This window comes from Hyla sarda, chromosome 10 (genome assembly GCF_029499605.1).
Source record: "Hyla sarda isolate aHylSar1 chromosome 10, aHylSar1.hap1, whole genome shotgun sequence".
Lineage (NCBI taxonomy): Eukaryota > Metazoa > Chordata > Amphibia > Anura > Hylidae > Hyla > Hyla sarda.
Genome location: NC_079198.1, coordinates 33,405,783 through 33,431,375, shown reverse-complemented (window position 1 = coordinate 33,431,375; position 25,593 = coordinate 33,405,783). Strand labels below are relative to the sequence as shown.

Here is a 25,593-nt window from a genome sequence, read left to right as displayed (position 1 = left end):
GATGTTTTATTTGTGAAGGGTCAAAGAAGGGCAGTCCGAAACTGTCCCTTACAGTCTCACTGTTAGTGAGAGGATTGTCATCTGTAAAATCACTTCCCTCATCATCATCCGGATAATAAGAGGGGTCATTAGAGTCTGAGGACTCATCATTATCATCTGATTCTTCCTCAGAATGTCCTCAGAATGTTCTACAAAGGAATCAGGTTTAGAACGTTTTGAGGGTCGTTCTCCCCGTTTATCATAGACTTTCTCTGGGGAAGAGGGTTTGTGATGCACCACAGAGGCATCTGTATGGTAGCTGCACGAGGGGTGTGAGCCGGTATTTGAAGGGTCAGAGACCGTTTGTTGTGTGGTATCATCATTGATATGGTGTCTCTTAGTTGTCTTTTTACGTGGTCTATTTTCAGGTTGAACCTGTTGAGACCCAAATTGTGTGATAGATTGTGCCACTGACATGGCAAGTGTCTCCTGCATTGAGGACATAGCTGCGGACACGGCCGATTTGACAGATCGGGCCACGGATTGGTCCACAAGGTCTTGGATGTCATTGGAAAGAGTAGAGGGGTTTTTAGCCTGTTCGGTAGACATAGTTATGTAAATAGATGTATATAATAAATATATTATTTATTAATATATTTTTAATATATTATTTAATATTATTTATTTAAAGTAGATATTTAATATTATATATTTATTAAATGTATTTAATATACTTGATAATAAATAAATTAATATTTAATAAATTAGTCAGAATTTATGGACTAAATAAATTATGCTATGTAATAAGCTATGCTCAGCAATAAATGATGTCCCTAATATTAATTATTATAGGCAGGACAATATATATTATTAATAGGGTAGGACTGAAATATAATAAGCTGTCCTAAAAAGGACAACAGAGGGGAGAAAGCTACAAGGAGAGCCGAAATTTGTGACAGGAATTATGTGACTGACAGGACCAGGCTGTGATAGCGATCCTCCCTCTGAGCGCCAATCAGGCCGAGATCTCGCGAGAGGTGCGGAAAAGATGTTGCGTCACACACAGCAATGGCGCCGGGCGCTCGCGGACACAAAGGAGAGCCGGATCGCGCGAGGAAGAGAAAAAACAGATAAGTAAAATAAGGGATAAGGTAATAACTGTAAGAAAAGAGCATAAGAAAAGAGTATGTTATGTGAATGTAGCGATATAAAACCGGAGGAGACCGGGACTGAGTAGCGAAGGATAGGAAAAAATATACGTGCACGAGATGAAAATGTATTAATAAATATAAAGGGACATTTAAGGAATAATGAATAACTAAATGAATAAACAATAAGCCTGTATAAGCAAGATTAATGAGAACAACACAGTCATTAATATACTCATCTGAACCGTAGCGGAGCAGCAAAGAAAGAGGTCTGGTATTGTACTGCAGATCCTTATATAACCTACTGTATTCACCTATTGGTTACCTGTTATACTAGCAGGTGTGTATGTGACACCTGAACACCTGCGTGTGCCATCTAACTTTTTTCTTTACACTGTTACTCACGTTTTATGGCTGCTATGATTTGCAGTAAAGAAAGAATTTGCCTTATAATGGGAGCTTCCTGTCTGATATAAAATTCAACAATTTCAATTCAACAGTCTATGCAGTTTCACGTGACATTGTTGTTTTTGCATGTAAATACTTTCATAGCATAGCTGTACATCATATGAGGGCACTGGCACCCCAAGCAAATGCTTTTCCTATACTTCAGTATCTCATATAGCACTAGTACAGACTAATATTGTGTAATCTGTAGTTACTATCATAGCTGGATGTTTGTCCCATTTTGTACCACTAGATAGAGCCCTGTCAGCATATATACCCTATTTAAATCTTATGGTTTTTATCGTAAATCGGACACAATGGAGTATTCTTTTACATTGTTTCATAACTAATTTGCCTTCCTTTTATTTACATAGCATAGCCTGTTTTTTTGCATTGGTGACTTACTCTACATGGTCTTTATTATTTGAAACTAAATTAAGGGAACCTTAAGCTCTCTGCTGCTGCTCCCCATCTCCTCTCCGACCTGACAGCTAGAAGAGGCTCTGTACAGGAAGAAGACTAGAGGTGCACACATACATGTACAGTACATTAAGGTTATTCTGTGCATCCTCAAGTCTTTAATTAATTGCTTAGTCAGGTGGTCGGGACCCTATTGTCACGATTCGGCTCACAGGTAGTGGATCCTCTGTGTCAACGAGGGATTGGCGTGGACCGTGCTAGTGGACCGGTTCTAAGAGGCTACTGGTGTTCACCAGAGCCCGCCGCAAAGCGGGATGGTCTTGCTGCGGCAGTAGCAACCAGGTCGTATCCACTAGCAACGGCTCAACCTCGCTGACTGCTGAGAAGGCGTGGGACAGAAGGACTAGGCAGAGGCAAGGTCAGACGTAGCAGAAGGTCGGGGCAGGCGGCAAGGTTCGTAGTCAAGATGGATAGCAGAAGTTCAGGTAACACAGGCTTTGGACACACTAAACGCTTTCACTGGCACAAGGCAACAAGATCCGGCAAGGGAGTGCAGGGGCAGTGAGCAGATATAGTCTGGGAGCAGGTGGGAGCCAATTAAGCTAATTGGGCCAGGCACCAATCATTGGTGCACTGGCCCTTTAAGTCTCAGAGAGCTGGCGCGCGCGCGCCCTAGAGAGCGGAGCCGCGCGCGCCAGCACATGACAGCAGGGGACCGGGACGGGTAAGTGACCTGGGATGCGATTCGCGAGCGGGCGCGTCCCGCTGTGCGAATCGCATCCCCGACGGCCATGACAGTGCAGCGCTCCCGGTCAGCGGGACTGACCGGGGCGCTGCGGGGAGAGAGACGCCGTGAGCGCTCCGGGGAGGAGCGGGGACCCGGAGCGCTAGGCGTAACACCTATAATTGAAATTTATGCCAGGCCCCTAATGACAGTACCAGCTGTACTGCCCTGATGGCAGCCCTGCCTCTACCTACTACCCAGAGTGTAACCCATAACTCTCGCTTTTGCAAAAATTTCTATAACATGCTTACTGTGTTCGAATTCACCCCAAAAGTCTTACCTAAGCATCTGACATGTTCAAAACTCATACATGTCACTCTGACCTATTTATACAATATTACTGCAAAATCACTAGAACTGAAAAGATCAGAAATCTTTGCAATCTAGATGCAAGTATATTTGAGTCACAAGGTCATCAAGTAGTCTGATTTGGCACAGAGGTAGAACTCCCACTTTTAAATGTGAGAACATATACTTTGATTTGTAAGGGCCCCTTTGGATGGCCTGACCAGTTCCCCTAAAGAGAAATGATGGTCTCTTATTAGAAAGTGAGATACAGGCATGTATAGATAGCTGAGGGGGGACTGAGATTATACCTTTTTATAGAATGGTGATTGAGTTCTCATTACTGCATTATACTGTGTTTGCTGTACTTCCTATGAAAGTGGAGCATGCATTGTTAATGGCCCTTGTGATGTGTGATGCAAGATCTGGTTTCCTGTTAAATAAGCGCAGCTCAGAGCCGAATACGTGCCCCAGCTATTAAAGGGGTACTCCGCTGCTCAGTTTTTGGAACAAACTGTTCCGAACGCTGGAGCCGACGCCAGGAGCTTTTGACATCGTAGCCCCGCCCCCTCATGGCATCATGCCCCACCCCCTCAATGCAAGTCTATGGGAGGGGGCGTGATAGCAGTCTCGCCCCCTTCCATAGACTTTCATTGAGGGGGTGGGACTATGACATCACAAGCTCCCGGCGTCGGCTCCAGCGTTCGCAACAGTTTGTTCATTTATCAGCTGCACATCCGCTGTTACACATGGAGATGTATAGTGACAAAGTAAGATTTTTTTTAACCTAGTTAACAATGCAATCAATTGATGAATGATTATTTGCTATTTTATTGGCTGCTTGCTGGGCCTGGGCCTGTACACAGATCGATACTGGTCTTATGTAATAGGCCCTTATGAAGGGGAGATAAAATAAAGAACAACCCCTGTCTTTCCTTCTGGGGTCATTACAAGGCTTTACAGGGGAAACTATTACAGTAATAGGCTGTGATCATTCTTCCTGCTGTTACTTGAAGCTTAACTTAAAACCCTCCCCTACACAAACTAGGAAGAAAAGTTGTTCATCCCGCTGTCCCAGTTAAAAAAAAAAAAAAAAAAGTGCTGTGCTCGAAATATTGTACCAGGAGCTTTGATGCTTTGAAGTTTTAATATGATTCCAGGACTATGTTCTTAAGTTTGTGAATAATATTTGGATGGATGTAAATGCTTACACAATAAAAAATCTAATTCACTGTAAAAACCAATAGATTACGCTGAGCACAGAACAAAAATCTGCATGAGATATCCAAGGGTACGTGCCCATGGATTTATCTTGTGGATATGAAATCTTTTGAAAGCTTTTGAAAGCGTAGAATATACAATCAAATTGTTACAGTATTTTCAATCAATTACATGAACTCTGGTAATTTGTAATCCCTAAATTTAACGTATAACTATTAATAAGGTCTTCACTCGCTCACATTGTTCTTTGTGGGACTAGTTGGAAATCCTTGTTTATGGCCAACTATTGATGTATGTTAATGGAATTTCTGATTGAAATGTAATCTGTATTTTTTAGTCATTTATCAGACTTTCTTTCCTAGTCATCACAGAATTCTCAGTATTTCTAAATGGAAAAAAATGATAACTGAAAGACTAGATATTAACTTCAAACTTTTAAAGGGGGTAGTCTGATCTTGAAAACAGGGGCACACTGAATGGAGCAGCACTGTGCAGACTCAACCACTGCTCCATTCATTGTCTATGGGAGTTCTGAAGGTAGCCAAGAGCTTTACTTGCATGGAGAAGAGGTCAAGTCTGTGTATTGTTGCTCCATTCAGAACTCCATTAAGGAATCCTGTTTTCAAGATTGCAGGGAGTTCAACCACTGGGGGGGAGATTAATCAAAACCTGTTCAGAGAAAAGTTGACCAGTTGTCCAAAGCAACCAATCAAATCACTTTAATTTTTAAAAAGGCCTCTGAAAAATGAAAGAAGCGATCTGATTGATTACTATGGACAACTGGTAAACTTTTCCTCTGCACAGGTTTTGATAAATCTTCCCCTGGGGGTTCTGTGAATAAGGAAAATAACCTATAGTAGTAAATCCCCTTTAATAGGGAAAAATGCAAAAGTGGTTAGTTAAATTAAAGAACAAATATTTGGTCTGAACTGATATAAAGCGTCCCATCTATATTTACCACAAATTTTTCTCTATGAATGTAAGATATATAAAGTAAATCTTTATATTGCTATTTTTAGGAGCTATGCTTTTATTATTGAAATGGTTGAGGGGAAAAAAGGGAGAATGTTAGTCTTAAAATTAGTTTTTTTATAAATGGGGTCTTCTGTTAACCTGCATAATCTTTGTTTAGCACATGAATGAAGAGATAAACTTGGTTTATCCTGTCTATTGCTGACAGAGCATGGCTATGGGGAGGTTCAGGGTGGTTTGTAAACCTTTATTTACTGGTGATATATTATTTATTTCAGGCCCGGGGATGAATCCTCCTATTTCTCTGCATTTGAATTTAAGTTCTGCACAAAGCCCAATAGGAAACATTGGTCTCCAAGGACAGCCACCACTCTCTCATGAACCCCCTAATTCAATGCTCAATTCACCTGGTCCTCCCATGCACCCATCAATTGGCCCTATTCAGACACCTTTGATGATTCCTTCTGTGAATCAGGACTCTTGTTGTCCTGGTCCTGGTTCACAAATGATGTCCTCCAACCCATTGGTCTTCCCACCACGTCTGCAGCCGGGTCCTCCACACAATCCACCTTTACCACAAGGAGGTGTAAATAATTCCATGCAGCAACACTATCCAGATGAAACACCTAATCAACCCCGTCTGCCTCCCAGAATAACAGAACACTACGGCCCTGGTCTTCCTGCCATGCTCACAGACCCAGAACTAGGAGAAGTAATCCGACCATCACCCAGTGGTATTCCAGAATTTGACTTGTCCCGTATCATGCCATCGGAAAAGCCAAGTAGTACTCTGCAGTACTTTCCAAAAGGGAGTACACAACCCCCAAAACCACACCCTACTAATATGCACCTTCTTGGCCTGCAGAATATGATGGTTGAGCAACATTCGGGTCGTTCAGGCCCAAGTCTTCCAGGCCCACAAAGAACCCTGGGAATGCCACCTATGCACCCTATGGGTAGGACAGGAATGGCACCCCCTTCTCAGACAGTACAACAGAACTTCATGTTAATGAAGCAGCGGAGTGTGTCAGGAGAGATGTACCCCCAGAGTTCTAGTATGTTGTCTCCACAGGGTGCTCTTGGTGGGCATTTGCATGGACAACAAAGCATGATGGTTGGACACCAAATGAGACAACGGAGTGTATCCTTAGATACATATATCCCAGGACCAGGACACTTACCATTTTAGTGTCAGAGACTCACTAGCACCAACCTAGTTCTTCCTTTCATAATTCCATTTAAAGTTGGCATTCAAGGCTGGAAGTCTATAGCAGCTTCCTTGGCTAAAAACATATTCTTTAAAAGAAAAATGTTAAGAGGTTGTCCACTTTTGATTGTGTCTCCTGAGCTACAGTGTGTGTTAGGGTTGGAAAACTATATCTTTTCAGTGCAACCTCTAATCTTACCGGAAATCAGAAGATCCTTCTAAACTATAGATAGTTAGGTTTGGCTTTACTATATACCAGCATTTTTTTTCATGAAGTCCTAGCAGATTTAGATAAAAATGTCTTCTATGAAAGCAGAATGTGATGTTCTGTCACCTTGGAAGACTGTTACCTGAAGAAAACGCTAACCCATCTAAGGGATGATAAGCATAAAAGTATTTTTCTGTAATGAAATTATTGTGCTATCTGTTTGCCTTTTCAATAGTTCTATCCTTTGTAATTGTCTCAATAAAGTCTTTGGTTGCACATCACTAGAATATGCTATCAAAGTCCAACTGGTGAGGGCTGACCACTGTGTCCAACACTGAATGTTATAAATAAGTGGCAGTGAGGCAAGGAACATTCTGTGACGGTTAACATCTTGTTGGCCCAGGCACTTTCTGGGTGCTTCATGCTCTCCTATTTGAGTCATTGGCTGACCATTTGGCCTTATGATAAAGTGGACTTGAGACAAAGCTTTCCTATCACTGCTGCCATTTTGTTTTAGTGGTCAGACATGGGAAGAGGTCAGCCCCAGCATGATTAGATATTGACAGCATATCCTTGTGTCATATGCCATCTATGTCTAAAATAAGCCATTAATTCAGCATTTTAATTTCATTAATGAATTAACAATTTAATTTGATCCATCATTTAGCATCATCTGATCATCTATTTCTATAAAACTGTTTGGCATATATTGTTTATCAATTTCTCTTGTCTTCTTTCAGTTCTGCCCCTAATACCCTGCTCCTAATACACATTCAAATTATCTACACACTTTGGTGGTCACAACACTCTTTGGTAGTTATTTGTAAGCTTTTTAAAAAATTGGATAAAAAACAATGCAGCATTTAGAAACTGGAATATTTCCATTATTGATTTTCAGTATCTGCTTTTGGAAGGCATATGAATTGACGATATTTGCTTTACTGCTCTAGTTTTATATCTTGTATCATTTCCATGGTTCATTTTTCTATTACGAACCTTTCTCATTCTTACTTTTATCCTTTGACTTATGTATTTAAAGAAAACCTGTCGGTGAATTAGGATTTTTTGGAATCTGTTCACTATCCATCTTTGACTAGAATGTGCAGTTGTACCCACTGAATGGTTTAATGAAACACTAAACTGTGGGCCAGAAGAAATTTGCTATACCCCATTTCCCCCCCCCCCCCCCCCCCACCACCAAAAAAAACTGTCCTTTAGGTATGATTTCTTTTTGCATTACTGATGGCCTAAGGGGAGTTAAATATATGACAAACATTTTTAAAGATCCCTGATCAGTTAGTCACATATTTTGTATGTCTTGCATCATAGCATAATTCATATAACCATTTTCTTGCTTTTAACATCTTCTTAGCCAAAAGCATTTGGACACCATGTCTAAATAGTGAATTTGGCCATTTAAACCAAATCCATAGTGACCAAGTGCATATATTCAATTGAAGCATCTAGACATGCAATCTAATGATAAATATAGGAAATTCAATGTCTCTAAATATAGCATTGTCACAGTATGCTTCTTGTCTAAAGGTTGACATACACTTTAGACAAACGTTGGCCATACCTGCCAACTTTGGCAGAACAGGCTGACTGTGTAAAGTGTATGGTGGTCGCCTAACTCTTCCCCGACAGATTATGTTACAGTTCAGAAGGTTCAGGCAAGCTGCATTTTAGCTGCCTGTCTCTTTTACTTTTGGAGAGATAAGCTGCCAGCAGGACTGTCCAGCAGCTTACCCCTCTTTTTTTCACAGATAACACATGAATGTTCGGCTGTGCTATTAAATGTGTATGGCCACTTCAAAGGTGGGCTTCTTTCTGGCTGAGGTTTCCCTCTAGTGTTAAACTGGACCAGAAAACACTGCATTTTGTGAACCCACATGTTGATAGTTGCCTATAGGTCTGGTGCCTAACCCCATTTCAGCAAACTGAGTGCAGCGGGAACACTGGCTCATCCATCCAACGATCATATATGTAACAACCCCCCTTCTGTTAACAATCAGATCTAATTTTGTCTGAATAGAATAAAAATTGTCTGTTCTCAATTCTATGACTACCGAGTTCTAAACAGCTTCTGGAAGCAATGATAGCATGGTCATCTAGAGTTTATGGATTTGGTTCACATAAGCCTGAAGGAAAAAGCAAATTGTGATCAGAAAAGGGAAATATTAATGTTTTATTATGATAGTGCCCTGTACATTATGTAAAGTCCATTGACAAGATTTGGCCAGTTTAGTGTGGAAGAAATTCACTGGCGCTATAGAGCCCTGATTTAGGCTCATCGTCAATTTAGTATAAATGAACAGCAGTGAACCTGGCAATGTTCAGAGAGGGCTACTTGTAGTAAGAGCCTTTTACACAGGCTGACGGGCCTGATAAGTGCCTGTCTTGATGACATGCGCTTGTTGCCTTTACATGGCTCAATCGATTGCAGGCTGGGCCACACAGACATTCATTGGATAGTTTGTGTGACCCTTAAGCATTATTGTTGTCTGCTGCATATTATCTGATTACACAACATAGTGTGACCGATAATGTGTTTTTTGTTTGTCAGTTGATTGCCGGCCCTTTAACAAGGGCTGATTATTGGGAATTAATCCACATCTGTAAAAGGGCCTTTGGTGTCAGAGTTTATGCTTTTGGCTGAGCAGATGTGAAACTTCTAAACTTTCTGGGGTTATCAACTTAAAGGGGTACTCCGCCCCTAGACATTTTATCCCCTATCCAAAGGATAGGGGATAAGATGTCAGATCGCGGGGGTCCCGCCGCTGAAGACCCCCGGGATCTTGGCTGCAGGACCCACCTGTTGCGGATTCTGGAAACGCTGGACGCTTTGGCTCCTGACCATGGTGACGTGAGATCATGATGTCACAACTCCACCCCCGTGTGACATCACGCCTGCCCCTCAATGCAAGTCTATGTCACGCCCCCTCCCATAGACTTGCATTGAGCGGGCAGGGCGTGACGTCACACAGGGGCGAAGTCGTGACGTCACAATCTCACGTTACCGTGGTCGTGAGGCGTTAGGATGAGAGCCTCCAGCGCTGCCGGAAGCCGCAACAGGTGGGTCCTGCAGCCGAGATCACGGGGGTCCCTAGCGGCGGGACCCCAGCGATCTGACATCTTATCCCCTATCCTTTCGATAGGGGATAAGATGTCTAGGGGCGGAGTACCCCGTTAATGCCTAAACCTTTTGTAAGACAATGTGGAATAATCACTTGTAGATATGATGTACAGGTGGCTAAATATTTAAGGTCGTTCAGTGTCTCTTATCTCCAGCCATTGCCATCCATCAGGTACTTCAATAGCCAAAATGAGTCATTACCAGTAAGAAGTGTTTATGGTGAGAAGAAGCAGTGGAGTTGGTGCAGTGTAATGTCTCTGTACAGTGCTGTCTCTTCCTATGTATACCTTTTTGTGAGTGTGGCTTTTAACTTTTTTTTTTATTATAGCAGTGAAATGTGAACATTTTTGAGAAAAAAAATGTAAATACAAAATATGAAATGTGAAAATTGTGTACTGCATCTTCTATTTTTGTATGTATGGCATTAGGATATGAGCAAGAAGAACAGGCAGTAACAGCTTCCACTCATTGGTAAAAAGTCTGAGCTGCAGTTCCAGATTCTGCCTATGGATAAAAGTGACACTGTGCATGGAAAAAAGCATGCCACTGAATACAATTAGAGCTTTTGCTGTCTGCATTAAATGGAGAAGTTGCCCTATGCTAACATTGAACCTGAAAGGAATGCTGGGAGATTTGAACTATTAGACGCCTGTAAAATTATGAATGCAGCTCTAGGCTATAATACATGCTTTAAAGGAGTACTCAACTGGAAAACATTTTTTTCTAAATCAACTGGTGCCAGAAAGTTAAACAGATTTCTAAATTACTTCTATTTAATTTTAATACTTCCAGTACTTATCAGCTGTTTTATTCTCCAAAGGAAGCTCTTTTCTTTTTGAATTTCTTTGTGTCTGACCACAGTGCTCTCTGCTGACACCTCTGTCCATTTTAGGAACTGTCCAGAGTAGAAGCAAATCCCCATAGCAAACATCTCGTGCTCTGGACAGTTTCTGATATGGACAGAGGTGTCAGCAGAGAGCACTGTGGTCAGACAGAAAGGAAATTCAAAAAGAAAAGGACTTCCTGTGGATCATACAGCAGCTAATAAGTACAGGAAGGATTAAGATTTTCTAATAGAAGTAATTTACAAATCTGTTTAACTTTCTGGCACCACTTGATTTAAAAAAAAATGGGGGTTCAATCTATCATAAAACTATGGAGCCCATTAATTATGTAAAGCAATTTGCCATCCCTGATGGGTCCTATATGGCAACTCTACTTATCATAAAATTATGAGAGTAATTTGGTATCTCCCGATAGGTAGGATCATTTGGATTATAAGTATGCCCCTAACAAAATACCCTGTCAATGTTAGATAAGTACATCCTTATTATAGTAGTATTTTTACTATCCAACTTGTTTCTCTATATATATTCCTTCAACAACTACTAACCTAGTTTACTTATGATTATACCAACCGGGCAAGTAGGGGTTAATTTGACCCTCAGATGAGTTAGATGAGATGCGCTTGCGCAATCTACTCTATGTGCAAGATATTGCGCCTGTGCAACTAATGCGTCCCTTGAATGTGGGCATCGTGCTGCTATGCAGTGCGCAATCCCATCATATGACGTACCTGCTGGGCGCAAGTATACGGACATGAACAGCGCCTGCGCATCATCACATCTATTGCTGCGGGCATCAACATTACAGAACACGTTACCGCGATGACGAGAGCTGGTCACGTGGTCTATCCGGATCATGTGACCGTCCGGCTAAGCGCTGGCGAGCGGATGTGAACAGACAGCTTGAACTGTCAATCCCTGTAGTTATCCTGTGAGCAATTGCACCTGTTCATTAGGAGGGAATGAGTAAAAAACAAACAGACTCTCGATCCTTTCCTTGAAATCCCTCAGGGTGAAGGGGTCTTAATTGTAGGTAGGGAGTACAGGGTTCCCCATGAATACTGGTGCTGATGCTGGAACACCCAGGTTGTTGATGTGGACTGCAGGCAGGACAAGGAGCATTCCGGCCGCTGGGGCAGCAGATGATCCAGCTGCTGGAGATGAAGGGGCACTGTCGCCTGTTTGATCCGGAGAGCTGGGTGACGACATCCTGTAGACTTTTTGAGTGCACTGTCACTTTAAGAAGAATTTAGTGCGCTGTCACTTTAAGATGAATTGAGTGGCTGTCACTTTAAGATACTGTTTGAGGTGCTGCTGCGGCCTAGTCTTGGCTTGTGGGAGCACTCTGGGGGGCACTCCCCCTCTATTTTGCAGGTACCCGGAAATACTGTTGGGTACTAGGGGGTTAACGTGGCTAGTTACCAGCACCGGAGACTCGATACTGATGCCCGCAGGTATTTGCAAAGTCTGCGCTGCAGCGGGTTCCGGGTAGTAGACAGCAGAGCCGGACGCAACCCCCGGAACCTCCAATATCGCTGTGTCCAGGGAACTTCCTATTTCGGTCCGGCCGGTAAAGTCTTCCCCTGTGCAACACAGGGCGGATCTTTGGTTCCTCCTCGCAACACTGAAGAGGCATCACCACTGGGGACTGTTGGGGCGGAGCTGCGACCGCTTGCGCGTGCTGTAAAAACCGGACCAATTTAACCCTTTCAGGTACTGACTCGTTACACTCCACAGCAGCAAACTGCAGTCTTTCCTTCACCTCCCCCTCTATTTCACAAGCGCCACCAGTAAAACGCTTCTCAATGATAAAGTTCCGTACACTTTCTGGCGCAAACTTCTGTCACATCGGCATGCAATTTTTGCAAACAGTTTTGGACACAGTTTAGACTAGGGAGGGAGGACTTGTAGCATTTGGCGCACACCCGTATCCTGTTCCTGGGACGCCAAAAATTGTGGTTTAGAGGGGTGCAATGCAGGGCAAATGTTGTAACCCTGGGTACAGATGTTATTAACCCTTCTTGTTGTGACTACAGGGCGTGGTTTAGCCTTAACCACCCGAAGGTAATACCGCTGGTCCTGTGCTAGGCACTGGGCAATGAAGACACTGACGCAAAGTTACGGACAACGGAAGCTTTACTGAGGGTAGACAGGTGATACAGTCTATGCAGTACAGCCAATATCCCAAGGAGGGGACCAGTGACACAGGGGGACCTCGCAGGCTTGCTGGCACTTGCAGTATGTAGAGACACTTTAGTGCAGGCCACGGTGACTATATAGAAGACTTTACTTGACTGACTTGACAATTGACATGAAGATGACTTTGAGCTTACTTGAGCTGACTTTGTGACTGCAGACTTTAGGCTTGAGGCCTCCAATGCTCTGGACACACTCTGAGATGTCTTGACTGAAATGGACCTTTAGGAACAAGAGAGAGAGATTGCAGCCCCTCCCCTGGTTTTATAGGAGAGCTTACCAAGGATCCCATAGGTCACCTGGGGGGTCACCTGATCACTAGTGCCTCCTGGGTAACAAGCACATGGTATAATATTTAAAGCAACAGTGCACTAGTAATACAAACAGATATACAATAGGGGTTACACTGTAGGGGGAGCCCTGGGAACATGGAGGGACTCTGCCTAACAGAGCAGGAGAAATGTACGGGACACACCATCCCATACTGGGCTACCACAGATGTGTTACAAGCAGGGCCAGGCAGGTTAATTTACAGGTCACTCACAATGCCCCTCATTTACTAAGAGTATAGTGTAGTTTTCTTTCTGTTTCCCCCCCCCCCCCCCCCCAACAGGTATTTTTTCACGGTATTTAAAAATGTTCCCTTCGTTTTGCACTTTTTTTACTTTTTTTTTTTTAGACCTGCTATGACCTGTGGGGTTTTTCAGAGCTCAAATTCGCCACATATTATGTGGGAACATTAGCAAATTTGTTGCGAATTTTCAAAACTGTCAGGGAATGCCCCTTTTTAGTAGTTACACCCCTTTCCCGATGACCTCAGGAAAATTGGAGTGTTTTGAGAAGCCTTGTGTTTTTTTGGGTGCAGACTGTCACGTAGCATTTTCTGACTATCTTCAAGTGTTTCTCCCTATATACCAATTCGTCAGATATATTTCTCCCTGAAAGTGCGCAATACAATTCCTACACAAGACTTTTGAGAAAAGACATGACGAAGACTGGAAGCTAAAGATTTTGTATTCTAAAGTAATAAAACTTAGTTCAGAATATAACAAATAATTCAGACGGACATGTGTTATTGTCAGGTACACAATTAAATATTATAGCGACATCAAAACATAAATATTATTTTATATAATTACACACATAACATAACATATAGTTATGATTACCTGTAAAATAGAAGACAGTGTAGGAGATTTATCAAAACCTGTCCGGAGGAAAAGTTGCTGAGTTGTCCATAGCAACCAATCAGATGGCTTCTTTCATTTTTGAAAAGGCCTTTGAAAAATGCAATCTGATTGATTGCTATGGGCAACTGGACAACTTTTCCTCTGCGCAGGTTTTGATAAATCTTCCTCAAAGTCCTTGGTGAACAATTGATCAGTCTTGGCTCATGACTAAAGGTACTTTTTAAAGTCTGGCGTTATGGGGAGGATTTCATGTAGGTACTTGCCAGGTCTAACTTGAGATGCCCACATGGTGACAGGACAATGGCTACCCATGATGATGCAATGGATCAAGCTTTCCCAGAAGTAAGATCTCACATGATCTTGGTAAGATACAAATGGCTTCTTATTTGATAAAGACAAATTTGAACATGTGAATGAGATGATGTCAATAATATGGTGAATAGATCTTCTGCTCTAATTTCCAGGATGAGATTGTAAAGGTTAGCATATAGATCACGTTTTCTTTCTTTTGCAGAGAACGGGGTGTAATCTATGCATACAGTGGGGATCAAAAGTTTGGGCACCCCAGGTAAAAATTTGTATTAATGTGCATAAAGAAGCCAAGAAAAGATGGAAAAATCTCCAAAAGGCATCAAATTACAGATTAGACATTCTACTAATATGTCAACAAAAGTTCGATTTTATTTCCATCATTTACACATTCAAAATAACAGAAAACAAAAAATGACGTCTGGAAAAGTTTAATCAAGTGGTAAAAAAGAATTATCTCCAAAAGACAGGCGCTTCTCCCAATAAAAAGTTTTCTTTATTCCATCAGAGTAGACATAAATATTGGTACTTAAAAGTACTTTCAATGCGTTTCTAGCTTGGACTGAGCTCTTTATCAAGACATGCATATTGATATGCAGATCTTGATAAAGAGCTCAGTCCGAGCTAGAAACGCGTTGAAAGTACTTTTAAGTACCAATATTTATGTCTACTCTGATGGAATAAAGAAAACTTTTTATTGGGAGAAGCGCCGGTCTTTTGGAGATAATTCTTTTATACCATTTGATTGTACTACTGCCTGCCGACCTCCTTGGATGTTCGGGTGCTCCAGGGCTGCTGACTCACCACTGATATGCTGATGTAGATGTTATGCTCTGAGCATAACCAACTCTGGTGAGCACATATGTGTTGAAAATTTTGCCTGCAATTCCTATGGTAATGCACTAGGATCGTGCTCCTCTTTTCTTTTTGTCTCTTCATTGCAAAAGACATATATATATATATATATATATATATAATATCTCAACAGAAGAATGCAGCAGCACAATGCCAGCACAAAGATATAGATGAAACATGAATATGCAGTTAAAACATGGAGAGCTATACAGCTATGGTGTAATAGATGCAAATGTGAAACTATGAAATAGTGAGGCACTTAGCTCGCAAATTTGTCTCCGCCGGCGGTCAAATAGCTTGAACCGTCCCACCGCGATAAGGTGGCCTCATTGGGACGGACCCTACACTGTGAATATGCCTCTGTGTGAACAGTTCAGTAAGCATGGCAGGGTCTGGAACATCCAAGACACCTTATATACACCTGATAGAGGTGGGTGGGGTGCAAGGCCAACATGGAGGTAGCCACTCCCCCGTATGTGCAATACAGACAAAGAATAAGTCAGCCAGCACTTTAGTTGATACCACACTATTATATGGACCTGGCTTACAGGTGCACGCTACTAGGCTAGATATACAGCAACAGAAGAATGCAGCAGCACACTGCCAGCACAAAGATATAGATGAAACATGAATATGCAGTTAAAACAAGGAGAGCTATACAGCTATGGTGTAATAGATGCAAATGTGAAACTATGAAATAGTGAGGCACTTGGCTCGCAAATTTGTCTCCGCCGGCGGTCAAATAGCTTGGTCCGTCCCACCGCGATAAGGTGCTCTGAGCATAACCAACTCTGGTGAGCACATATGTGTTGAAAGTTTTGCCTGCAATTCCTATGGTAATGCACTAGGATCACGCTCCTCTTTTCTTTTTGTCTCTTCATTGCAAAAGACCATATATATATATATATATATATATATATATAGTCATGGCTGTAAATGTTGGCACCCCTGAAATTTTTCAAGAAAATGAAGTATTTCTCACAGAAAAGGATTGCAGTAACACGTTTTGCTATACACATGTTTATTCCCTTTGCATGTGTTGGAACTAAACCAAAAAAGGGAGGAAAAAAAGCAAATTGGACATAATGTCACACCAAACTCCAAAAATGGGCTGGATACAATTATTGGCACCCTTAACTCCGTATTTATCGGCATATAACACGCACTGGCGTATAACACGCACCCCCATTTTAGCAGGGAAATTTAAGTAAAAAAAATAAAATGTAAAATAAATGACTTGGACTAAATGCCACATCATCCCCCTGACTTTGTTTTCTTCTGCACCTCAGTTTGGTCCCCTCCCCTCCAGTGCCCCATCATTCCTTCCATTTTATCAGTCCCTGTGCCACATTTACCCCTCTCATCGCCACCCCCTATGTCTCATCATCCCCTCATGTCTCATCATTTCCCCCTGTCATAGACCACCACTAGTCATACAGACATTAAGCATTTAGTGCCTCCCCCCACCATCATTTCCACCTGTCTCATCATCCCCCACCCTGTCTCATCATGCCCCCCCATCATCCCCCCACCCTGTCTCATCATGTCCCCCATCATTCCCCCCCTCATCATCCCCCCACCCTGTCTCATCATCCCCCCCCCATCATGTTCCTCCTCCAGTGGTCTTCAACCTGCGGACCTCCAGATGTTGCAAAACTACAGCTCCCAGCATGCCTTGACAGCCTGGCTGCGCTTCGGCTGTCTTGCGGGCTGCGGTCAGTTAAGCAGATGAGTGACGTCCTCTCCCGGCTCTTCTGCGCGGCATCAGGGATGTCACTTTTCGGTGACGACTACAGGAAATTAAAAGTGACGTCACTGATGCCACGCAGAGAAGCCGGGAGAGGACGTCACTCATCTGCTTCACTGACCGCAGCCCGCAAGACCCCCCTGACCTGACCTGCCGAAGCGCATCCAGGTAAGAAAAATAAAAAAACTATAAAAAGCAGGAAAAGGGGGAATGATGAGGGAGGTAAGAAAAATTTAAAGTAAAACTGTCACTTGTTTTCTCCCGCACTATCCACAGGTACTGGTGGATAGTGCGGGAGACGCTGATTAAAAGGTAGGGCAGATCCGGTAGGGCTCATTTTAATCAGCGTCTCCCGCACTATCCACCAGTACCTGTGGATAGTGTGGGAGAAAACAAGTGACAGTTTTCCAGAGTGCGGAGGTGACGCCGCTGGTCACTGATTTAAAGTGGCCGCGGCCGTGCTTCTAATACTTAACAAGCAGCCGCTGCTGCGGCCACTTTAAATCAGTGACCAGAAGATTTATCGTCGTATAACATGCAGGCTGGCTTTTTGCCTTAAATTTAAGTTTTAAAAGTGAGTGTTATACGCCGATAAATACGGTAAAATTTGGTTGCACACCCTTTGGAAAAAAATTACTGAAATCAGTTGCTTCCTATAACCATCAATAACCTTCTTACACCTCTCAGCCGGAATGTTGGACCACTCTTCCTTTGCAAACTGCTCCAGGTCTCTTTTATTGGATGGGCGCCTTTTCCCAACAGCAACTTTAAGATCTCTCCACGGGTGTTCAATGGGATTTAGATCTGGACTCATTGCTGGCCACTTCAGAACTCTCCAGCACTTTGTTGCCATCCATTTCTGAGGACTTTTTGATGTATGATTGGGGTCATTGTTCTGCTGGGAGACCCAAGATCTCGGACGCAAACCCAGCTATCTGACACTGGGCTGTACAGGGTGACCCAAAATCTGTTGGTAATCCTAAGATTTCATGATGCCTTGCACACACTGAAGGCATCCAGCGCCAGAGGCAGCAAAACAACCCCAAAACATAATTGAACCTCTACCATATTTAACTGTAGGTACTGTGTTCTTTTCTTTGTAGGCCTCATTCCGTTTTTGGTAAACAGTAGAATGATGTGCTTTACTAAAAAGCTCTATCTTGGTCTCATCTGTCCACAAGAATTTTTCCCAGAAGAATTTTGGCTTACTCAAGTTCATTTTGGCAAAATGTGGTCTTGCTTTTTTATGTCTCTGTGTGAGCAGTGGGGTCCTCCTGGGTCTCCTGCCATAGCGTTTCATTTAAATGTCGACGGATAGTTCACGCTGACACTAATGCTCCCTGAGCCTGCAGGACAGCTTAAATATCTTAGGAACTTGTTTGGGGCTGCTTATCCACCATCCGGACTATCCTGCGTTGACACCTTTCATCAATTTTTCTCTTCCGTCCATGCCCAGGGAGATTAGCTACAGTGCCATGGGTTGCAAACTTCTTGATAATGTTGTGCACTGTGGACAAAGGCAAATCTAGATCTCTGCAGATGGACTTGTAACCTTGAGATTGTTGATATTTTCCCACAATTTTAGTTCTCAAGTCCTCAGACAGTTCTCTTCTCCTCTTTGTGTTGTCCATGCTTAGTGTGGCACACAGACACACAATGCAAAGACTAAGTGAACTTCTCTTCTGTTTATCTTCTTTCAGGTGTGATTTTTATATTGCCCACACCTGTTACTTGCCCCAGGTGAGTTTAAAGGAGCATCACATGTTTGAAACAATCTTATTTTTCCACAATTTTGAAAGGGTGCCAATAATTTTGTCCAGTCCATTTTTGGAGTTTGGTGTGACATTATGTTGAATTTGCTTTTTTTCCTCCCTTTTTCGGTTTAGTTTCAATACACACAAATGGAATAAACATGTGTATGGCAAAACATGTGTTACTGCAATCCTTTTCTGTGAGAAATATTAAATTTTCTAGAATATATATATTTGTGGTCAGGGCTACATGATGCGATTGTTGTATCCTAACCCTAATACGTACTTTAAACAACTACAGTTAACACCCAAGTGTCATCAACAAATCCTGATCACCAACTACCTAACTAAGCAGCCTGAGGTGTACCATAACTGCTGCATGAGAGTACATCTAAAGAGGGCCTTTCCTAATTGAGGGTAATGTTAATATAATAATTGAATTAAAATAAAAAAGGGGTGGGTGGGCGGGAGTGACGAAAGATGTAGCTTAGCAGCCCAGCCAACAGTGAGGCTTTTATGTACACTCCGCCCCTCCCACAAATACAGGCTAACAAATTAGCCTTCACACTTGTGGTCAAGGCTACATGATGCGATCGTCATATCCTAACCCTAAAACGTACTTTAACCCCTTCATGACCACGGACGTAAATGTACGTCGTGGCTTGGCGGGACTTAGCGCACCAGGACGTACATTTACGTCCTGTGTATGACCACGTGCATCGGAACGGTGCTCGCGTCATACACGGCAGGTTCCGGCTGCTGCTAGCAGTCGGGGACCCGCCCGTAATGGCCGACATCTGCGATCGCGCGGATGTCCGCCATTAACTCCTCAGATGCCGTGAACAATACAGATCACGGCATCTGCGGCATTGCGGTACTTGGATTGGATGATCTGATCGCCCGCAGCGCTGCCGCGGCGATCCGAACATCCAGCATCGCGGCCGGAGGTCCCCTCACCTGGCTCCGGCCGTCTCCCGGGGTCTTCTGCTCTGGTCTGGGATTGAGCAGACCAGAGCAGAAGATCACCGATAATACTGAGCAGTGCTGTGTCCTATGCATAGCACTGCACAGTATTAGCAATCAAAGGATTGCTATAGATAGTCCCCTATGGGGACATAAAAAGTGTTTAAAAAAAAAGTTGAAAAATGTAAAAGTAAAAAAAATGAAAAAAAGTGAAAAATCCCCTCACCCAATAAAAATGAAAATTGTCAGTTTTTCCCATTTTACCCCCAAAAAGCGTAAAATACTTTTTTTTAATAAACATATTTGGTATCGCCGCATGCATAAATGTCCAAACTATCAAAATATAATGTTAATGATCCCATACGGTGAATGGCGTAAACGTAAACATTTTTTAAAAAGTCCAAAAATGCTGCTTTTTTGTCACATTTTATTCAAAAAAAATTAATAAAAAATGATCTAAAAGTTTTATATATGCAAATGTGGTATCTAAAAAAAAGTACAGATGATGGCGCAAAAAATGAGCCCTCATACCACCCTATATACGGAAAAATGAAAAAGTTATAGGTGGTCAAAATAGGGCGAATTTAGATTACTGATTTTGTACAAAAAGTTTATTTTATGGTAAAATGAGAGATTTCATTACAAAGTACAATTGGTCACGCAAAAAACAAGCCCTTATATGGGTCTGTAGATGGAAATATAAAAGAGTTATGGATTTTAGAAGGAGGAAAAAACAAAAACGCAAAAATAAAATTGGCCTGGTCCTTAAGGTGAAAATGGGCTTGGCCATTAAGGGGTTAAATAACTACAATTAACACCTAAGTGTGATCAACAAATCCTGATCACCTACCTAACTAAGCAGCCTGAGGTGTGCCATAACTGCTGCGTGATGGTACACCTAAAGAGGGCCAAAACTTAGAAATGTAAAACATAACCACATATTGACAAAACTACAAGCTCCTTGCTTTGTGAGCTCCTAAATATTTGATACTCCCCGTAAGACCTACCAAACATGAGCTAACATCAACCTTCCCTTTTAAGTCATGGAAAGCAAGCACAGCAAACCATGCAGAATTCAAAAATTACTTCAGCAAAGCGGCCTGAAAAAGAAACCAAAGGGTAGACCCCAAAGTGACCTAACCCACATGAGGCTAGGATTTACCCCTTAACGACAATGGACGTAAATGTACGTCATGGTGACGTGGTACTTAACGCACCATGACGTACATTTACACGCCGACATGATCACGAGCACCGGAGCGGTAGTCACGTCATGCCCGGCAGGTCCCGGCTGCTATCAGCGGATGTCCGCCATTAACCCCTCCGATGCCGTGATCAATACAGATCATGGCATCTGCGGCATTGTGGTACTTTCAATGGATGATCGGATGGCCCGCGGCGTTGAGGTCCCCCCACCTGGCTCCGGCCGTCTCCCGGGGTCTTCTGCTCTGGTCTGAGATCGAGCAGACCAGAGCAGAAGATAGCCGATAATACTGAGCAGTGCTGTGTCCTGTACATAGCACTGCACAGTATTAGCAATCAACTGATTGCAATGAATAGTCCCCTATGGGGACATAAAAAGTGTAAAAAAAAAAATAAAATAAAAAAGTTAAAAAATTTGAAAAATCCCCTCCCCCAATAAAAATGTAAAACGTCAGTTTTTCCCATTTTACCACCAAAAAAAGCATAAAAAAAATTAATACACATATTTGGTATCGCCGCATGCATAAAAGTCTGAACTATCAAAATATATTGTTAATCATCCCGTACGGTGAACGGCATAAACGTAAAAAATAAAAATAAAAGTCCAAAGTGCTGCTTTTTTGTCACATTTTATTCCATTTATTAAAACCTAAGCAAAAGTGATATTGATAAAAACTACAGATCATGGTGCAAAAAATTTGCCCTCATATCGCCCCATATACGGAAAAATTAGAAAGTTATAGGTAGTCAAAATAGGGCAATTTCAAACATACAAATTTTGTTAAAATGGTTTGAGATTTTTTTTAAGCGGTACAGTTATAGAAAAGAATATAATCATGGGTATCATTTTAATCATATTGACCCACAGAATAAAGAAAACATGTCATTTTTACCGGTAAGTGTACAGTGTGAAAACAAAACCTTCCAAAATTTGCTAAATTGCGGTTTTCTTTTCAATTTTCCCACATAAATAATATTTGTTTGGTTGCGCCGTACATTTTAATTAAAATAAGTGATGTAATTACAAAGTACAATTGGTGACGCAAAAAACAAGCCCTCATATGGGTCTGTGGATGGAAATATAAGAGAGTTATGATTTTTAGAAGGCGAGGAGGAAAAAACGAAAATGCAAAAATAAAATTGGTCTGGTCCTTAAGGCCAAAATGGGCCTGGTCCTTAAGGGGTTAAGGACCAAGGACGTGTACGTCCGTGGGAATTTCGGTCCCTGCCGCATGCCTGACGGGGACCGGACTGGGTTGACTGCTGATATCGATCAGCAGGCACCACGTGCAAATGCCCAGGGGGGTCATCAGACCCCCACATGTTGGCGATCGCTGCAAATCGCCGGTGAATTCACACCGGCGATTAGCGCAATCCCGGGTCATACGGGTTTCCGCTGACGCAGAAAATAAGGGGGATCGGGGTTGTCCAAGACACCCCCGATCCCCTTGAAAGGATAGGAGTGAGGTGGCAGGGGTGCCACCCCTCCTATCCCTGTTATTGGTCATCAAGAAGCGAAGACCAATAGCAGATCGGGGGCGGGAGGGTTAGCTTCCTGTTTCCCCGTTATGCCCATCTACAATAGGCTGGGCAGAACGGGGAAACCGAAGGGGACCGGTGCTGGAGGTCCATTTATCCATCGGCGGCGGCAGCAGGTGGCGATCGGCGGCGGTGATCGGCGGCAGAAGAGGACGGCGATGCGGCTCCCTGGATCCTACGGAAGACGGTGAGTTGCCAACAACATCTGGAGGGTTACAGTTTGAGATCAGTATACAGTGGTCTCTAAACTGTAGCCCTCCAGATGTTGCAAAACTACAACTCCCATCATGCCCAGACAGCTGTTTGCTGTGTGGGCATGCTGAGATTTGTAGTTTTGCAACAGCTGGAGGGCTGCAGTTTGGAGATCACTGTGCAGTGGTCTCTAAACTGTGGACCTCTAGATCTTGCAAAACTACAACTCCTAGCATGCCCACACAGCAGTTTGCTGTCTGGGCATGCTGGGATTTGTAGTTTTGCAACATCTGGAGGGCCACAGTTTGGAGATCACTGTGCAGTGGTCTCTAAACTGTAGCCCTCCATATGTTGCAAAACTGCAAATCCCAGTATGCCCAAACATCTGTCTCGGCATGCTTGGAGTTGTAGTTGCGTACCTCCAGCTGTTGCATAACTACATCTCCCAGCATGCCGTTTGGCAATCAGTACATGTTGGGAGTTGTTGTTTTGGAGTTGGAGGCACACTGGTTGAAAAATACTGTTGTTAGGTAACAGAACCTAACTAAAGGTTTTCCAACCAGTGTGCCTCCAGCTGTTGCAAAAGTACAACTCCCAGCATGCACGGTCTGCCAGTACATGCTGGGAGTTGTAGTTTTGAAACAGCTGGAGGTTTGCCCCCCATGTTAATGTACAGGGTCCATTGACACGGGCGGGTTTACAGTAAGTTTCCTGCTTGAAGTTTGAGCTGCGGCAAATTTTTTGCCGCAGCGCAAACTTCTAGCGGGAAACTCTCATTAAACCTCCGCCAATGTGAATGTACCCTGAAAACACTACACTAACACATAATACATAATAAAAGGTAAAACACTACATATACACCCCCTTACACTGCCCCCCCCCCCCAATAAAAATGAAAAATGTATTGTACGGCAGGGTTTCCAAAACGGAGCCTCCAGCTGTTGCAAAACAACAACTCCCAGCATTTCCGGACAACCACTGACTGTCCAGGCATGCTGGGAGTTTAGCAACAGCTGGAGGCACCCTGTTTGGTAATCACTGGTGTAGAATACCCATATGTCCACCCCTATGCAATCCCTAATTTAGTCCTCAAATGCGCATGGCGCTCTCTCACTTCGGAGCCCTGTCGTATTTCAAGGAAACTGTTTAGGGCCACATATGGGGTATCTCCGTATTCGGGAAAAATTGAACTACAAATTTTTGGGGGCTTTTTCTCCTTTTACCCCTTATGAAAAGGAAAAGTTGGGGGCTACACCAGCCTGTTAGTGTAAAATAAATTACACTAACATGCCGGTGTTGCCCCATACTTTTTATTTTCACAAGCGGTAAAAGGAAAAAAAGACCCCCAAAATTTGTAACGCAATTTCTCCTGAGTACGGAAATACCCAATATGTGGTCGTAAAATGCTCTGCGGGTGCACAACAAGGCTCAGGAGTGAGAGCGCACTATGTACATTTGAGTCCTAAATTGGTGATTTTCACAGGGGTGACTGATTTTACAGCGGTTCTGACATAAATGCAAAAAAATAAATACCACATGTGACCCCATTTTGGAAACTACACCCCTCACGGAACATAACAAGGGGTATAGTGAGCCTTAACACCCCACAGGTGTTTGACGAATTTTCATTAAAATTGGATGGGAAAAAAAAGTTACCAAAATGCTGGTATTACCCTAAATTTTTCATTTTCACAGGGGAGAATAGGGAAAATTTGTAACCCCATTTATTCTGACTAAGAACATACCTCAAATGTGGATGTAAAGTGCTCTGCTGGTGCACTACAATGCTCAAAAGAGAAGGAGCGCCATTGGGCTTTTGAAGAGAAAATTTGTCCGGAATTGAAGGCCCCCATAGTGCCAAAACAATGGACCCCCCCCCCCCCCACTTTGACTGAGAAGAGTAAGGGAGGGGGAGGAGGGGGAGTGGTAATCACTTGAGGAGAAGAAAGGGATCCGCCCCCTGCTGTTGGTCGACAACATTAAAGTAATTCATAAATAAAGCTATTCTGAGAGAAATATAGGTCATAGAAACACAAAACAAATCACACCTATGTAAGTTGAGTATCAGTTTAATAGTACTGACCTACAGAATAAATATGTGTTATTTTTACCAAAAACTGCACTGCGTGGAATTGAAAGCCCCAAAAATAACAAAATGGCTTTTTTTCAAATTTTGCCCCACCAATCATTTTTTTTGGGGTTTTGCCATAGATTTTGTTGTGAAATTATTGATTTCATTACAAAGAAAATTGGTGGCGCAAAAAACAAGTCTGTAGGTGGAAATTTGAAAGCATTATGATTTTTAGAAGGGGAGGAGACAAAAAAGGATAGTGCAAACATTTTAAATGGCCTGGTCAAGGGGTTAAAGGGGTACTCCAATGGAAAACATTTTTTTATTTTTTTTATTTTTTTATTAACTGGTGACAGATAGTTAAACAGATTTGTAAATTACTAATATTAAAACATATTAATCCTTCTAGTACTTATAAGCTTCTGTTTGCTCCACAGGAAGTTTGTTTCTTTTAGAATTTCCTTTCTGTCTGACCACAGTGCTCTCTGCTGACACCTATGTCCAGAGTAAGAGCAAATCCCCATAGCAAACCTATCCTGCTCTGGACAGTTCCTAGAGATAAGGAAGTAAGCGCTCCATAGAATAATATTGTTTAGACCCAAAGAGTGAGATTAGTATATAAATTAACTGCTCACCCTGGGTGGTTGTGTAATCACATACACAACAATGGAAATGGTGTCATCTGCTGCCCTCCGGAACATGTACGGCAATGGATATTTGGCTTCAGGAGAACCCGGCTCACGGCGCTGATCGACCAGACAGGTAAGTTGGCTAAAAGAGGATTTATTGACCAGAATGCATTGCATTTCGCTGCGCATACGCAGCTTCCTCAGGCATGGCAGGGAGGATACACAGCAGGTTTATATAGGTAAGATTTAACCAGTTCAATGACAATACTGCACACAGAGAAAGTACAATCACAATC

The 25,593-nt window shown here is 42.6% G+C and overlaps 1 protein-coding gene across 3 annotated transcripts in view; it reads left to right on the top strand.

Moving 5' to 3' along the window:
- Nucleotides 1–9,430, top strand: part of BCL9L (BCL9 like) — a 65,611-nt gene extending 56,181 nt beyond the window's left edge. For all 3 annotated transcript variants that reach the window (XM_056542123.1, XM_056542124.1, XM_056542122.1), the window contains one exon: nucleotides 5,535–9,430. In XM_056542123.1, coding sequence (XP_056398098.1) covers nucleotides 5,535–6,445 — 911 coding nt within the window. In that variant the 3' untranslated portion in view covers nucleotides 6,446–9,430. The remainder of the gene's footprint in view (nucleotides 1–5,534) is intronic.
- The last annotated feature ends 16,163 nt before the right edge of the window (nucleotides 9,431–25,593 follow it).